Below are 16,122 nucleotides of genomic sequence, written 5' to 3'. Positions count from 1 at the left end.
GCAAACCAAATCCAGTTTTTCTGTGCCCTGGACTCAGCTACAGGTTCTTATGGAGTTAATCCCAATTTTCTTAATAGTTCTGTAGATATTAATCTAGCACATGATTTATTTGAGCAATACTAGTTCAGAATCAAGCAAGCTTCCTCTCATATTACACGTGCTTATCCATAATTTCAAAGCCACAGTATTAAGCCAAAAAACCTCCCATCTTATATTGCTTTCCCTAACAGTTTTTCTGTTCTGCCAGAGCCTTCAGCACTAAAACCACACTAGCAGTCCCCCACATGGAAATAAAGTCCAAAACAGTGTTAGCAAAAAAAAAAAAACCTATCTTCAGGAAATGCGTCACTACACAACACAATGGATTGGTTTCAGAGCAAGAGGGTTTTTGTTTGTGTTTTGTTTTTTTTTTTTTTTTTTTTTTCCTCTCAAATGTTCCTAGGTAACATACATACGATAGCCAAATTTTAAAGTTCTTATGTCTGACTGAATTGGTACTACATCCTTCTTACTTCCCTGCTTAGTATGCCAGAAGAAAATAGCAGAGAAAAATAATACCTGAACTTTAGGAAGGATAGAAACAATGGAAACAGCAATGCACAGGATCACATTCATGCTTATGAAGAACTTGTTCTCAGTGCAGTCATCAGGCTTTGTGTAGAAAACACAGAAGAGAACAACAAAAACCAGCGACAAGGCATAGAATGTGGTTGTACAGAACAGAGCTGGAGGGGGGGGGAAAAAAAAAAAAAAAATCAATTAACTGTTACATAATGCATGTAGTTTAGCAGTACATCTGAGGTGATTTAATGACCAGCTACCACTGTAAAGAGACAGCCCCTCTTTTTCACTTGGAAGTCTAGTTCAGAAAACTGGACTAGTAGAATGCATTTTTATTATAGGAATGGCTAAATTTCTGTTTTGGCTCACTAAGTAATATAACTCGGAGGAAACCCAATGCTGCCAATAAGAGGAGTAAGAGCTGCCTTTCAGTGGCAGTTTAATTGGTTTAACTGATGTCAAGCCACAGTGTCAAAAGGAGAGTGCTTTTTGCACACTTTTAATGGGCTATTTACAAGCAATTCCCCCTTCTATGCTAGAGGCCACCTATTTTCATTTCCATTCTGCTATGTTCCTTAGAAGAAGCTACAAAATGCTGTTGCAGCATTCCTAGCTATGAGCAAAGAACCACAACAATTAGCACTCTGTAATTTAGTGGTCACCTCGGGGGCATGTGCTGAGGCTGCTTTGTGTTGTACTGCAGCCACTGTCATCCACATAACTGACTTCCTGAGGACCTCAGTAGGGGAGGTAGCAAAGCAAAGGTAGAGTTGAAGAGATCCAGGTGATGACTTTCAGATCTGCTAGTCACAAGCCTAGAATATTCTGCATTTTATTTAATGAGAAAAAGGCAACACTGCAGTCATTAATTCCAAACGTTCACAGTAGTGACTCAAGGAGACTTGTGGAGTATAATTCTAGGTATGTTTGCAAACTAGTAATTAATATTCTGCAGAGTACTCACCAGCAGAAGCAAATCCTTTACAGGTTAAGATTCCTACCTGCATACCAACATTTAGAATTTCCCTCCTCCATTCTATCAACCCAGTTCTCATTCCAGGAGTGAGCAAAGTCCACGAGAAGCACCAGCTGGATAAGAATGAAGCAGAAGGCTCCACAAATACCAATAACAAACCAAGCTAGAAAAGGGAGCAAGAAAAAGAGGGTTAGTTTTCATCATTTGCATGCTACACCAGTTAATAAATAAATAAAAGCTCCTAATTATATTGCAGATAAATAATGAAAAAATCTGAAACTACATTTAGAAATGCAGATGATGTTAATCAGTTTGGCCTCCATCCTGCAGAAGCATGCAAGGAGTCCCAGCTATTTAAGGGTGCAGCTTATGCTAGTCAAGTTGAACATGGGAATGTTTAGCCCAACGTTTTCAGAATGAATGCAAGAATTAACACAAGACATCTTTGTGTACATAAGTACTATCATGCCACATTTCTCTGAGGATCAACAACACTTTCAAGTTCCTGTGATGTGGCCAGCCAGGAAGTTTCTTGCACAGATTTTTCAGAGACTAGGCAAGTATTTAGCACTCGTCAGTGTTCCAAGCTGCCGCTAATCTAAAGCGTCAGAAGACTCAGCCCAGTAGCGATCATGTCACAGAGTACCAAATTATTAATACACAACATTTCTGCCATTGAAAAGAGATTGCTCGTTGCCATTCAGTTGATCACCACAATACGAAGAACCAAGATGATACTCTAATGAAGGAGGACAGAACCTGTGTCTTCTACAAGGTAACTTTCACTATCGCAACAATAGGCTGTTAAGTCTGTGAAAAGGTTTGAATTTATTAAACAAAATTCCATGACAACATATTAACTGTACCTGTCGTAAAAGGCCCTTCAGGAATGTAAAACGCTCCAACCATGATAGCCACAATGGCAGCTATTTTGAAGAACCAGAACCTTTAAAAGAAGATGCAAGTTGAAAATATTGGTCTTTCTCTGCACACAGTAGTCATGCTTTACATGATCTGCAAGCAGCTTGCTATACACAGATGAGTGTCTAACAGAAGTGTAAAGAAGAAAAATTGTGTTCAGTGGGTTTACAGATATTCACCAAATCAGGGGGAGAGGGTGAAGCAATGGTCGAAACACTGCAGATATGGACTGACAGAAACCTTGAAGTTCAACAAAGGCAAATACAGAGCGTTGCACCTGGGACAGAAAACCCCCGTGCAACGGGGCAGACTGGGGGTCGGCTGGCTAGAAAGCTTTGCTGAAAGAGGAGCTCCTGCTCCAGCAAACGGGATGTGAGTCAGCAGCTCATCCTTGCAGGGAGGAAGGCTAACTCTGTGCTGTTCAGCTTGGAAAAGGGAGATCTAATTGCTGTTTTCAGCTACCTAAAATAAAGGTGTAAAGATGACAAAACCAGACTCCTCTTGCAGGTGCACAGTGGAAGGACAAGAGGCAACATACGCAAGATACAAAAAGAGAAACTAAAATTAGATATTGCTAAAAATTGCACAGGTTTCCCAGAGAGGTCAAAGCATCCCCATCCTTTGAGACATTCAAAACTCAACTAGATAAGACCCCGAATAACCTGTCCCATGTTGGTCCTGCTCTAAACAGGGGGTTGGATCATAAGATCTCTCCTTGGTTTGGCTGGGATAAAGTTAATTTTCACAAGAAGGTGGAAGGGGACACAGCCAGGATAGCTGACCCCAACTAGCCATGGGGGTATTCAACATCATATTGTGTCATGCTCAGTATATAAACTGGGGGAGCTGGCCGGCAGGGGAGAGGGATCACGGCTCGGGAACGGGCGGGGCATCAGGTTCCAGGTGTCGAGTAATTGCATTGTGCATCTCTCTTATTGAGTATTTTTTTATTAGTAGTATTATTATTTCTTCTCTCCTTGTGTTGTCCAATCAAACTGGCCTTATCTCAACCCGTAAGCTTTTACCTTTTGCTTCCAATTCTTCTCCCCATCCCGTCAGGGGGCAGGGGGAAGAGTTAGCGAGCAGCCACATGGTGCTTAGTTGCTGGCTAGACTTAAACCATGACGTCTCCAAAGTTCCTCTTCAAATTAAATGGCTCTGATAATTCAGGCATCTATCCCAGAACTAACTCAGTTAAATCAGTAAATCAGAAACCAGTTTCTGCTGGCTTACTGAGTCAGATCAGCCTAGTGAATGACCCAGTGAGTGCTAGACTCAGCACAAGGATGGCAATGTAAGCTAGCTGAAATCTGGCATCCCTGTGGAAAGAGGGGTGCCCAGAGCACAACCTGTTTGGTTACCTAACCTCTGAGCTTTACCAGTGCACTGGACATGCTGCATAAATAGGAAGGTTTTTGGAGCCTAAAGTGTTACTCTGTGTTAAGTTCAAAAGAAACTCAAGGCTGTCAGTGTACAAATAAACAATTTGCCACTGTGTTCAGTAAAGAAACTTAAGAGAGGAAACAAGTTGCAAGACCAGGCAGCTGGCTCACACACATACCCATTGTGTACCGAGGCTCTTGGATCATTGCTTGTTTTCACTTCTATCATGAGCAGAGAGAGGAGAAAGAAGAACACTGCCATGGCAAAGCTGATTCGATAGACAGCTCTGTATCCAACAAACACATCGCAGCTGACAAAGCCATCCACATGAGGTATCCGAGTATGAAGCCCCTCATCACAAAATCCAGGTATCTGAGTAAAGACACAATTCAGTTGTGAATTTACATCTGCATTTGCAGTTATATTCTTTAAACACTCTAACAGCTAAAGCTGTTAGTCAGCTGTCTTCTGGGAGATCTGGTAAGAAACGACCCTGTGCTCAGCTGGCCTGCACAGATCTTATGATGTCTTTCCCCGTGTCATCACTAAAAGCATCCAGGAAGGCTCAGATACCAAAGCAGTAGGCTTCTGTTAACGACTGCCAATCTCCATGTCTGGTCAGGCTTCAGAGACCAGGCATGTACTTAAAAATGTACACTCACTGAATTTACTATTTCAGCTAGAAGCTGCCCAGTACACACAGTCTCTTAACTCAAGGACAAGGCACATTTGCGTGTTCACGCCCCTCGTGTAATCCATTCCGAGCAAAGGCCATCAATAGTCACTGGCACAAGTAATGGTTTTGCAAACAGTTAAAAAGACGTTTCCCCCTTCGTACCTTTTTCAGCTGCTCTTCCATCCCTGGTGCCAGCATAATGCAGGCAAGAACAGTGCTGAGGAGGAGGAGGAAGGCATAGATAAGACGCGTCACCGTTGAATTCTTGCTGTTGGGACAACATCGGCACAGCAGACACGAGGCACCGCTGCACAGGCAGGGAATCTGAAGGACAGGGACAGCAAGAGTGAGGGCATCCCCCCTGCAGCCGACACCGAGAGCAAAGTCCGAACTCCATGCAGAGACACCCCACACCGATAAACCGTTCGGTCGACATTTCGGATTGACACCGTGTTTGAAATCACCCGTGGATCACCTGCCTGCCCGGCCGGGGCAGTCCCCGGGGGCCGCGCCGCCGCCCCGCAGCTACCGACACCGCCTCACACGGGCGGGCCCCGGCCCTTGGCGAGCCCCGCGCCCCGCGGGAGGAGCGGGGTAGTTACAGCCCGGCGCCCGCTCCGCTCCGCGGGGCCGCCCCCGCTCCCGGGACCAGGCTTCTGCCCGCAGGCCGCGGGGCGGGAGCCGGCAGGGTCGCCGGGCCCCCGGCAGAAGCACCGCTGCGGAGCGGGCCCGCTCCCTGGGAAAGAAGGAAAAGGAAGGGGGGCAGTTCGGCAGCCCCGCTGCGCTCACCCAGCTGGCCAGCGAGCAGACCCCCAAAGCCGCCCCCATGGCGCCGCCGCCACCGCTGCCAAACCCCCCGCGGCCACTTCCTGCTCCTGCGTCCGCCGCCACCGCCGCTCATTGGCTGCCAGCGCCGCTCATTGGCTGCCACCGCCGCTCATTGGCTGCCCCCGCCACACCGGCGTGCTCGGGGCCAATGGGAAGGCGGGATGGAGCCGCGCGCCAGCAGGAGGCGGGGCAAGGACGACAAAGGGCGCAGGTGGGGAAATAGTTGTTTATGAACGCTTCCTCCGCCTTCCCCGACGGGAGGTGGCCCTGAGGAGGAGTGGCGCTGATTGGTCGGAAGGGCCAGCGAGCGGGAGGTTCCTCCAGCAGGACAGCCAATCATTGAGGCTGATCGGCAGGCCCGCCGGCCATTCGCTCTCTGAGGCCGCTGGGCGGTACCGCGGCCCTCGGCGGTTGCCATGGCAGCAGCGCGGGCAGCCGGCATGGCGGGCCCGTGGCAAGGGCTGTCGCCGGGCCTATTGCCGCGCCGCCCCCGCCACACGCGGGGTTTGGGGCCGAGCACACTGCGTTTCCCTGCTCCCCGGCGCGCCCCGGGCCCCCCCTCGAGTTCCAGGAGGGGACAAGGACCGCGACAACCGGGATGGCTGAGGCCTCCCGCCGCCCCGCGCACAGCCCTGGGGGGTACACGGCTGCCGCCCGCACTGCCTGAGGCCTGCTCAGCCCCTCGGAGCTGTGTGCATGAGGGGGGAATCTGTAACGCATTCCCACTCGCCTCCCGTCATGGCAGGGACACCGGCCCTTGTGCTTCAGAACTTGTGTCACGTAGCTGCCCCTATTTTTCTGGTTGCTTTGCTGAGCAGTGAATGGTACCCGTGAGCTTCGGCCTGTGTAGTGCTGTAAGGGGGCTCTGGGTGGAAGCGGGAAAGCTCACGAGCCTTTCTGAGGTGGGGTTTTCAAGGAAACACTTCTGCATCAGATCACACTAGGCTCAGTTCATATTTTGAAGGTGTGTGACTGTAAAAGCTAGGGAGGTACTCCTTTAAAATGGAAAAAGTGAAAAGAACCACGTGAAAAGAGACATTGTTCTGCTGCTGCCCAGAGCGCGGGGGCCTCTCTGGTTTTGGGTTACCAGCATACTGCACAACTTGCAGTCTGGAGGAGTTAAACAGCTGAGTGACTACACTCCTCATCACTAAAGTCTGGAAGCAAATGAAATGGATGAGAGGTAGCCATGAGGATACAACAACAGCAAGATGGTGGCAGAAGTTTACACATAAGGAAAGCAATTTAGAGCTGTTTCATTGTCATTAATCTTGCAAAATATGAGAGGGCAGGGTCAGAACTGACTGGTTTGAGGCTATATCCTGGCTATAGCAATTCCAGCTATTGCACATCACTTCCTACTGTGTCAGACCCTTCTTTACTTCACACAGTCCCTTTCCAAAAAACCTTCCATCACAGAAAAGGACAAATAATCAGAATGACAGCTTTATTGCCACCTAAAATTGCCAGGAAATGACAAAAAGCATCCAGTAAACCAGTCACTTATTTTCCACAGCAGCGTTAACACTCAGAGTATGTGAACATTATGTTAACAGAATCATCTCTCTTGTAATCAGCCTCATTCATGAAGATATACAGGGTTCTTTCATAAATCATTGAAACTGTGCTTCCTTCAGATAATATATGAGCCTTTATTATTAACATATTTTTATTGCCCTGTTGGATGCAGCAGCTGGATCTATAAGAAGGCTTTTACCACATCCCTGCTACTTCACTCTTTGTTCACATGAAAGTATGCAGAATAAAGGCAGAATCCAAAACTCTCTGTTCTTTTCCCAGTAATCCTGGGTAAATAATTTCGTAGGTGTATTACTAATAACAATGATGAAGCTCAGCTGAATCCTGAGCCTGAGAATGTTTTCTTCACAGGAAATTTATGAGGCTAATAGTTTTGTTAAGTACTGTGGGATCCTCCACTGGATTATGCTAGAGAAACACAAAGGATACAGATAAAAAGCTTTTTTTCCTTCCACTGTCAACGTAACAGGAGATTTCCAAGTGCTCATTTTACTTCCCAACATAAACCCCTCTGATTCTGCATAACATCACCTCAAACCACACGTGTTTAACGGGAGATAAGGATGAAGTCAGCCTAGTGACTGCCAGCTATGGGAACAAGACAGGATATGGCAGGAGGTTATCCTAAGTTTGTACAAAAATACCCTGCTCTGGTATGTTAATCAGTCCTGACAGCAGAATGAAATGGTGCATCTCTTATGTATATATGTTGCATCCCATACATATCTGTGTGTTAGTTGAAATGCCTAGAATAAAGCCCTTGAAATTTAAAGGAAATGTGTCAGATATAGTCATTTCAAAGTAGTTCTCTGCAGTTCTTTGTGCAACCGAGCTCATAAAAAAATCACTCAAACTTGTGCATTAGTGCTGTTCTTGTTAACCTCAAGGGTCTCCCTTCATGGTAACAAAACCGCAGAACTTTTCCTGATGTTCCCCAGAGTATTTGAGGGTCCCTGCTCCGCATGGGCAGTATTTTTGCAGGTAACGGATCCCACAGACAGGCTACAATGGAATAATCCTTTGACCATCCAGAATCTCTCAGTTAGGTGAAGGGAACTGCGAATTGGAATGGCTCAGTCAAACCAACTAAAAAATGAAAAAATCTTATGTAGTGTGTGTTTCTACAGCAGTGCTGCCTTGGCCCATCTACAGGTCTAAACATCTTACTGTGCTCTTGCCTGCATAAACTTCCAAATTTTGAGGTACTGGCATCAGCTTTCTAATAGAACCCTCCTGATTATTGGACTTCTGTGAAGTGTTTGGCTTTAAACACTATTTATAACTGTGCTTTGATTGAATCTTCAAAGCATAAAGAACTACAGAGTTGTCTGTAGGGAAAGTTGCTTTTCCAGCTGTTTGGTTCAGGCTTTGGGTTGAGCTCTATTCCACCATCCAGCTTTTAAACCGTGCTTTGAGAATAGCCATCAAAGTCCTCCATCCGTGAGGAAGTTAGTCACTGCAAATGGGCAAAATACTGCTACATCTGAAACCACCACTGGGTTTAATTAGTCTTTAAATGGTCAGAGTTAATAGCTACTACAAAATCATGATGTTCCAGCAGAGCAGAAAGTCCTCTCAAGTATAAATATTGTTGAGTTTGTGGAGCTGCCAGATAACTTTCACTGGGGCCTAATCTAATCGTGTGCTGTAGATGCAGGGACTCACTCACCACTAACATGCAAAGGCCAACGTGTGCTGCCTGATTCCCCAGGAAATCGCAGGTGACCGGTGCCAGCAGCACGGCTCTTCTCCTCGCGCAGGCTGGCTTTACACTTGCAAGTGCCTGCAATTTGAGATCAAGAAAAATCAACCTAGTCCACACTCTCGAGTCTTCAAATATGCAAGCTTCTCTTCTTCGCAGCCCTTTGCTCACGCTTTTGTAATTCTCATCTTCCCTTGTCTGCGTGCTCTGTGACTGCATTAGCACCTGCCTCTGCACTTCTTAGACTATTTTCCTATCATGTCATGGATACGTGAGTCATCTTATTTGTGATCTGCCGAGCTGAGTGAGAGTCATAGTAGAGTTGTGCGCTTCAAGGCCATTAGTAACGCTGCTAAAACTTGCATAATATATTCTTCTGTGTCTAAATCCCTGAGAGATTGAGTAACTGTTTTCTTTTTCACCCCAAGTGACTATGCAACTGGATGAGTCACTGCTGTTATGATAGAGGAATTGCAGCCTTTGTGCTTATCCAGTTTTGTTTGGCCAGAAATTTATTTTACAGGACACCTTTGTTCAATCTCCTCTAAGTCCTTATATGTTACCAGAGACCTTTTCACTGACTTCAGTACACTGTAGATCATGTGCTCTGGCCTGGAAACTGTGTTAGTTTAGGTTATTGGTAAAACAGATGGAGAAATGTTGACTTTTATCCAGTACCCTGGAATGATATTACTAAGCTGTTTCATCTCATTGTTTATGGAAGCACTAGTGAAACTTAAACGTATTAAAAATTATTTAAATTACATTAAATAAAAGCTTATTTAAAACAAAACAAAACACAAACAGATATACTGGAGGGAATATTTTGCACAAAAGCTCTGCAGTGACATCTGTGAATGAACCACGGAGAGGACTAGCAACAGATGGCTAGTAAAAAGGAGGAGGGAGTGAAAGGTGGCCTCAGGTGGTAGGTGAACGTGGTATCCCTGCAAACAGCGTGGGCTGTGCAGACAGGGCCCTCTCGGCAGCAGGATCTGACCCCGGAGGGGCTGAGTTGTCAGAGCAGCCTTAGCCCTGCGACAGCAGCCGGCGGTAACTGTCCCAGGAGGAGCCAGGGGCGTTGCTGGAGCTTGGCACCTTCCCCCGGTCCTGTAGGCGAGACAGCATTAGTACAGAGCATCACCCCTGCTCTGCCTGGCAGTGCTGATCCAGGCTTGGTGTTGATGCCACAGCACCTCAGTCTGTACAGGTCAACAAGGTTCCTGGTTTTAAGTAGCCACTTCAAGAGTGGGTAGCCACAAAGCAAGCCAATCTTCTACTTGAGCATTGTCCAAGCACACTTATAAATTTTGCTGAGTTTGTTTAAAATGTTTTTGTGGTTTCGCTTGCCTGACATATTTTTTTTTATTAAGCCAGGCTTTATTTCCCCTGTCTCTGTGACCCCATCTCTCCCATGAGAGCCTGCACTGAAATCCAGCTGGCCAGCCCCCTCGTATCAGCGATCACTGCAGCAGAACAGCTTCTATTGAAACAACAGTGGGAGGAAAAGTCAGGAATTTCTGTATTTATTCCTGCCTCGAGCAGTGACGAGTTGTGTGGCTTTAGGTGAGCCACAGGACTGTGTGAGTCAATATGTAATGTGAGAAAATGAGCATATCCCTGAGTCGTAGCAGGCTCCATTAGTTCATCTTTCCATACAGCTTAAAATCAGACGAGTGCCTGACCCATTTTTTTCTCATGCTAAAAAGTGTAATACAGGATCATACTGGCCATTGTCATTGTCTCTTTTTCCATTGTCACCCACACTGGTGCTGCTGCTTTCCAAGATGCTCTGAAGCTAGTGAAATAGGTTTTCTCATAAATCTTTTAAATCATGTAAATCCTCCCAGTGTACCAGCTGACGTTTTAGATGCTGCATTTTTGCACTTGTGCCAGAAAGCATTTAACATGTTACAGTTGCTTATGTTGTTGTATTTTTTTAAAGAAGGGAAAACAGTTCCTTCCTCTTGTGTCTCCAGCAGAGAGACTGTTTCTTCTTGAAGAAGGAGTTCACATGATCATATAGATGCGTCAGATAAATCCCTTCCCACGTTTGATATTTTCTAAGTTGAATGATTGTTATTCCAAAGCCAATAGCTGGGATGGTTGTGTGATTTAACATCTCTGGAGCAATTTTTTTCTTCTGTTCACAAGCTTTAAAGAAATTAAGTCTAAAAATGAAATCTGTCAACGTAGAAAGACTCATTACCCAAACACTCTTGGCTGAGTTATCTTCACAAATATTTCTCCCTGTTTGTTTGTTTAAATTTGGCCAAGAGTTCCAGAAATACTTTTAAGATAACAAAAATGGGCATCCAGATCAGAAAGGAACTCTGTATTTAGAAACTCTGAAATACTACTGAGGGGGGGCTGTGCTGTTAACTCTTTTCTGGTTGCTCTGAACCTCCATGGTGTTGGAGAGTAAGTCATGGCATTCTTCTTTGTATAAATGTTTTTCCCATCCTAGATGATTTAGAAAAAGAAGTACCCTAGGGGAGACTAATAATACAATACCATCTCCTGTCACATCATTGAGTTCAATAGGGTTGTTGCCCGAGAGAGTCTGAATCAAGCAGTTTGCTGCAGGCAGTGTAAGGCAAGAGCTGACTGAGTGTAAGGCAAGAGGCTCGGTAGTCCCTGTGTCCGCGTGCGCTGGGGGCAGAAACAGCTACAGGCTTAATTCGGGGAGGGAAGGAAGGGGGGCAACTGAGGGCTGAGTGCAAGTTTATCTGGGGGATCTTACAACCCAGCTTCCCGCCGCAGAACACACTTGAGGACACTGAGCCTCTACTACAAATTCACACACATGGCTTTTTAAAACGTATGCTGAGGGTGTCATGTTATTGAGCGCCCATAGGAAACAAAAGCAGGGCACCTTGCTAAGCTTGACCTCCACAGGCATTTCAGTGGCAGAAGCAGAGTGACTTCTCCCTATTATAAGGACTAATTCAGTTCTGAATTTGCCATCTTTATGAGATAATGGCAGAAGGGTTTTTTTTCAGATTCTAAAGGATGGCTTACAATTTTTAACTAAAGTGACTGTTAGTATAACTGTATTTGTTACTGTGCTTTTAGGGGCTTATGCAGAACCCGATGCCTTGACAGGCCTGCAGTGCGGTTCTTGTGGATATTTTCCTTTCAAAGCTGTTTTTTCCAAACATGTATTTAGTATCATTACAGTCCTCAAACAATTTAATGCAAGAATGGCAAGAGCCATTCAAAACGAAGCAGAAACGGACATGCTGGTGCCCATGTGTACGTCAGAAAATTTCACCGCGCTAGCAGTGGTTTCTGGACTGAGCAGCCCCTGCAAGAACACAGAGACTTTGGGGAGATACAGCAGTGTAAACGAGGTGTCTCTTCTCCTTTCCTGCTTGCATGGGTTTCATCTCACTGCCTTGAAGCTGCCTGCAAGGTAAGTATCTAATCCATGGCAGTTAGTGAGCTCTCCCTCTGCCCAGTGAAGATGGACAGATGGGATGAATTGTTCTCTGACATCAGATCTACCACCGCTCCCTTAGTCCTGGCCTCTACTTACTGTCACAGGAACTTTGATGTCTTATTTTTGGATGAGTTTTTGTGGGTTTAGAATGAAAGTCTGATTGTAGCCGGATACTAATTTCATTGGAAAAAAAAACAAAACAAAAACAAAACATTCAAAACCTGATGCATGCTGGTCAACGAGCAACGTGCCAGGCAGTGGTAATCTCAACTCAATTATCTGTCTGTAGGGGCTGAAATTTAGTTAGCATTTTATGGTTAGGTACCAGCTGGTGTTAAGATGTTGCTTAACTAAAGAGCCATTGTTTACCGTTAATAAAACTGATACCATGACACATTCCTTATGGTGTAGATGTGCTATCATATCTTGGCAACGGTAGCAGGAGAAATTATTCTGCCCGGCTTGCAGTCTTGTCTTCATTGTAAAAGGAAAAATAATGAGGCTGTAATTACCCAGCTTGGAACTAAATGAACCCAGCCAAAAATGCTGAATGATGAAAGATGACTCCTTATAGCTTCCCAAACTTAGCTTGTTTGGATCCCATCACTGGTGGTGCCAGTGTCAGCTCCTGGCTCTCACTGGGCTGGATCCATCGCCAGCAGGCACAGCTCAATTGTTTCAACTGTGGTGGTGTCGCAGTTTGAAGAACTGTTGAACAAATTGTGGTAAATATACCATAAGCCTTGCCAAAATGATCTGTTTACATGAGGAAGTCAGCACGCAGCCGTTCAGGATGAAGTTCATAGCACACAATCCCCTCCTTATTAATTCTTGGGGTAAAGAACCCTATCATGTAGTGGTTTACTCCAAATTAGTAATTATTTTGCAGATGGGATCACACACTCCTCCTTCCAACATCCAGTATTTCAATATCAAAGCTGAAGTTTCTCTAATTTTGCATCTTAAATTTATCTAATAAACCAGTAGATTCGATGAGTCCTTTTTTTTTTTTTTTTTTTTTTTTTTTCCCTTAGTGCAAATAAATATGGGAAAAGGGGGGTCTGTTATTCCATTATTTCTAGCTCTCAGTTTCACACAGTTTCTTGTTAACCAACAGTGCAACAGCTGGCAGACTTACTTCCCAAACTGGTTTAGATACTGAAAGGCCGGTGGCCTTCTGCCTTCAGCACAGAAGTGGTGTGTTTGGTGGAGCTGTTGGAGAGACAAGGATGAACTTCCCATAGCAATGAAGAGGCAGAAAGTAATGCTTCTAGATGCCCATTCTTGTTCAGCTCACCCTTGAAGACTGCTGAGATGTAATTGTATTATTAATGATATGTTACAGTACCTGGAGAATTGGATAAATAATAACTAAAAAGGCCTTTTCATCAAAATAAAGAGGATTTTCCCTCCTGGTTGCTCAGCTTGAGCGCTCATTTCTGCAGGAGCGCCGGCAGTGCTGCCGCGGAGCACACACCTCTTGTCCCAACAGTGAGATGCCTGCCGGTTGCCATAGCGACGGGGAGCGCGGGGGCCGTTTGGGGTGTCAGTGCTGCAGCGCGGGCGCCCGCTCGGTGCAGCATCCCCTTGCTGTGCAGCTCGCTCGGCCGCCCAGGTCCCAGCAGCTACGGCCAGCTTGGGAAGGGCAGCTTGCGAAGTGCCCGTCTGTAGGGCGGGCTGCGTTACTGGTATTTGGCTTGTTGCAGAGGTTGCTCCCTTGAACGTGCCTTTGCAGGATGGGCAGCATATAGAAATAGGTTGAAATACAGAAATATATCTGTCCATATAGAAATAACGGCATAACTGTTGCACCGACGGCTTGCAGCATACACAGCAGGTCACCAATATTGCAGCAGCCACCCTTGCATGCAGGGAGGAGCTATTAGGCGGCACGGCAATTTGGGCAAAGGATATTTTGGATGGTGAGCGGCATTTACACCTCACTCAGCATTAGAGGGCAAGGAACCCAGACCCAAAACCAGCCTTTAAAATCAAATATGACTGAAACTTTCAGACCCAGGGCAGCCTGGATGGTGGGCTTTTATTAAAGGGTCTTCTGCAAGACCTTATAAGACATCTAGCTCAGGACTGTATGGAGCTAAGGTTTTAACGTATAGCTCAAGGAAGCTGCTGTCTAGTTAAATGTCACTGTTAAATTATTCTTGCAGTGGATAATCTGAATAAAAATACTTGGTGCTTTATCAGGCCAGATTTTACAAAGCAGAAAACAATTACTTGACAGATGTTATAAAAGGAAATTATTTAATCCACAAATGTGAGTGGCAACTGGGATCTGTATGAGAACATTAAACACTGGGTCCAAAAAGCTGTAATCCTCCAAAAAAGTGAAAATTTTACACCTGTCCAAAAAACCCAAGCCCAGCTTTGGGAGAAGGCAAGAATCTGAAACAGAGTGAGTGAATTAAGGGAGTAGGTGGAACCCTTCAAAAACTGGAAATGCTAGAATAACCGTAAGAGAATAGTCATGACACAAAAAGCAGTAAATAAAATACATCTCAAGAGCAGTGGGGAGTGAGATTGACCATTACTAGGTGAGGAAGGTCTGCTGGCATGGACCTACAAGAGCATCAGGCTGTCCATCTGTGACAGACATGGAAGAGCTGCCAGTAACAGTGTGGACAAGGTTAATGTTCTGGGCTGGGTGATAATCTGTCTCCGTAGTGGTCGTTTAGCCTTCTGTCCTTCCACCAGCCAACTGCCAAAAGGAGATGGTAATACCTCTTTTATTTTTGTCTGTATTGGCTATTTAAAGGATTCGGCTTTAAGGCTGGCACTGCGCCTTAATATTTACTGCTACAGTAGGGATGGAGCGTGTGGTCTCAGTTGGGGACACTGGTGCAGCACCACCAGGATTACTCGAGACTCGATGGCTCTGCCTCCTGGCAAATTCCCCCTGCCCCGCAGCAGCCCGCATTCCTGCCAGGAGCCCCCACCGTACTCTGCCCGTGCAGTCGGTAAGGAACACCAGGGTTTTGTCAGCCCCTGCGTCCACCCCGGGGGGGCAGAGCCCTCCTCTGGGCCACCCAATGTGGACGGTGGCCCTGTCACCTTTGCTTACACCTCCCTGTGTCAGCCACTGCATGCCTGGGCAACACCTGGAACCCAGGGCAGGCTCCCAGTACGGCGCTGGGAGCAGAGGGCTGTATGCAATGCCTGAGCGAAATGCTCCCAGGTCACTAGGCGAACCCTGTTTTTATTTCATGTACAGTCTCAGCACAAACAGAATATTTTGTTCCCTGACCAGAACATGGAGCTCTTCCCATGGAGCGCCCTGAACTCCCGCTGTTCTCAGACCAAATCGCAGGGATGTTGCACCTCCCCGGTCTCAGTCTTTATGTCCTTGGGAACAGCTAGAATAGATAAATGGCACCGTGTCTAAGGGCGTGGGATGGCACAGGACACGGGAACAGCCTTGTTGAGCTTATCCTGGCTGTTGCAGTGGCCAGCTGCTTCACGGGAAGGCATCTATTTACACGTACTCCCTTAATGAAATGACATGGAAAGCAGGGAATCATGCCGGGAGGTTAAGCTGAAATTTTTCCCACGTTAGGTAGAAAGTGAGTGTATATGGCAAAACCTGAAGATCGCAGTCCTTTGACTCACAACAGAGGATTAATAACCAAAGTTTGATCCCTCACCATTCCAAAGAAGGAGTACCCTGTTCAGAGTCTGTAGAATAAAATCATGTGAAAGCCTATTTAGCTGGAAGCATAAGTCAGGATCAAAATATTTAGATGGCTTCTGCACATCTGCAACAGAAATCCTTGTCTGGTTGCCAAACACTGGGGAAAAATCACCACCGTTGGCTGGGTGGCTCTGGCATATATTATAAAGCTGACAGAGATGACTATTTTCTTCTCACTTATCTGCATACCCCTTTGCTCTCCAAAAGGAAGAAGCACTACTGCCAACCCAGCCTGCTACTATTCTTCCACCTAGCCCCGCTAGCAAAACAGAGGGACAAAGGGAAGGAGTACCTGTGTGTGGGCCTCCGAAGATCTCCTGCTTCCCTGCCAGCAAGACCTGCGCTGTCAGCTGCGATCAACTTAAGCAATACCTCTCCGGTTGCACCT

The 16,122-nt window shown here is 46.0% G+C and overlaps 1 protein-coding gene across 2 annotated transcripts in view; it reads right to left on the bottom strand.

Moving 5' to 3' along the window:
* SERINC3 (serine incorporator 3) overlaps nucleotides 1-16,122 on the bottom strand; it is a 19,367-nt gene extending 3,245 nt beyond the window's left edge. Inside the window, exons 1-7 of one of the 2 annotated variants that reach the window (XM_033003557.2) lie at nucleotides 16,027-16,122; nucleotides 8,554-8,667; nucleotides 4,680-4,841; nucleotides 4,020-4,213; nucleotides 2,404-2,483; nucleotides 1,563-1,700; nucleotides 559-725 (exon numbers count right to left, since the gene is read on the bottom strand). In XM_033003557.2, the coding sequence (XP_032859448.1) occupies nucleotides 559-725; nucleotides 1,563-1,700; nucleotides 2,404-2,483; nucleotides 4,020-4,213; nucleotides 4,680-4,841; nucleotides 8,554-8,562 (750 nt within the window). In that variant the 5' untranslated portion in view covers nucleotides 8,563-8,667; nucleotides 16,027-16,122. Of the gene's footprint in view, nucleotides 1-558; nucleotides 726-1,562; nucleotides 1,701-2,403; nucleotides 2,484-4,019; nucleotides 4,214-4,679; nucleotides 4,842-5,306; nucleotides 5,424-8,553; nucleotides 8,668-16,026 lie in introns of those variants that run through there. The other variant, XM_033003558.2, reaches the window with a different exon arrangement.

This window comes from Tyto alba, unplaced genomic scaffold (genome assembly GCF_018691265.1).
Source record: "Tyto alba isolate M040663 unplaced genomic scaffold, T.alba_DEE_v4.0 Super-Scaffold_33, whole genome shotgun sequence".
NCBI classification, from domain to species: Eukaryota; Metazoa; Chordata; class Aves; order Strigiformes; family Tytonidae; genus Tyto; species Tyto alba.
This window is presented reverse-complemented; position numbering and strand designations above follow the sequence as displayed.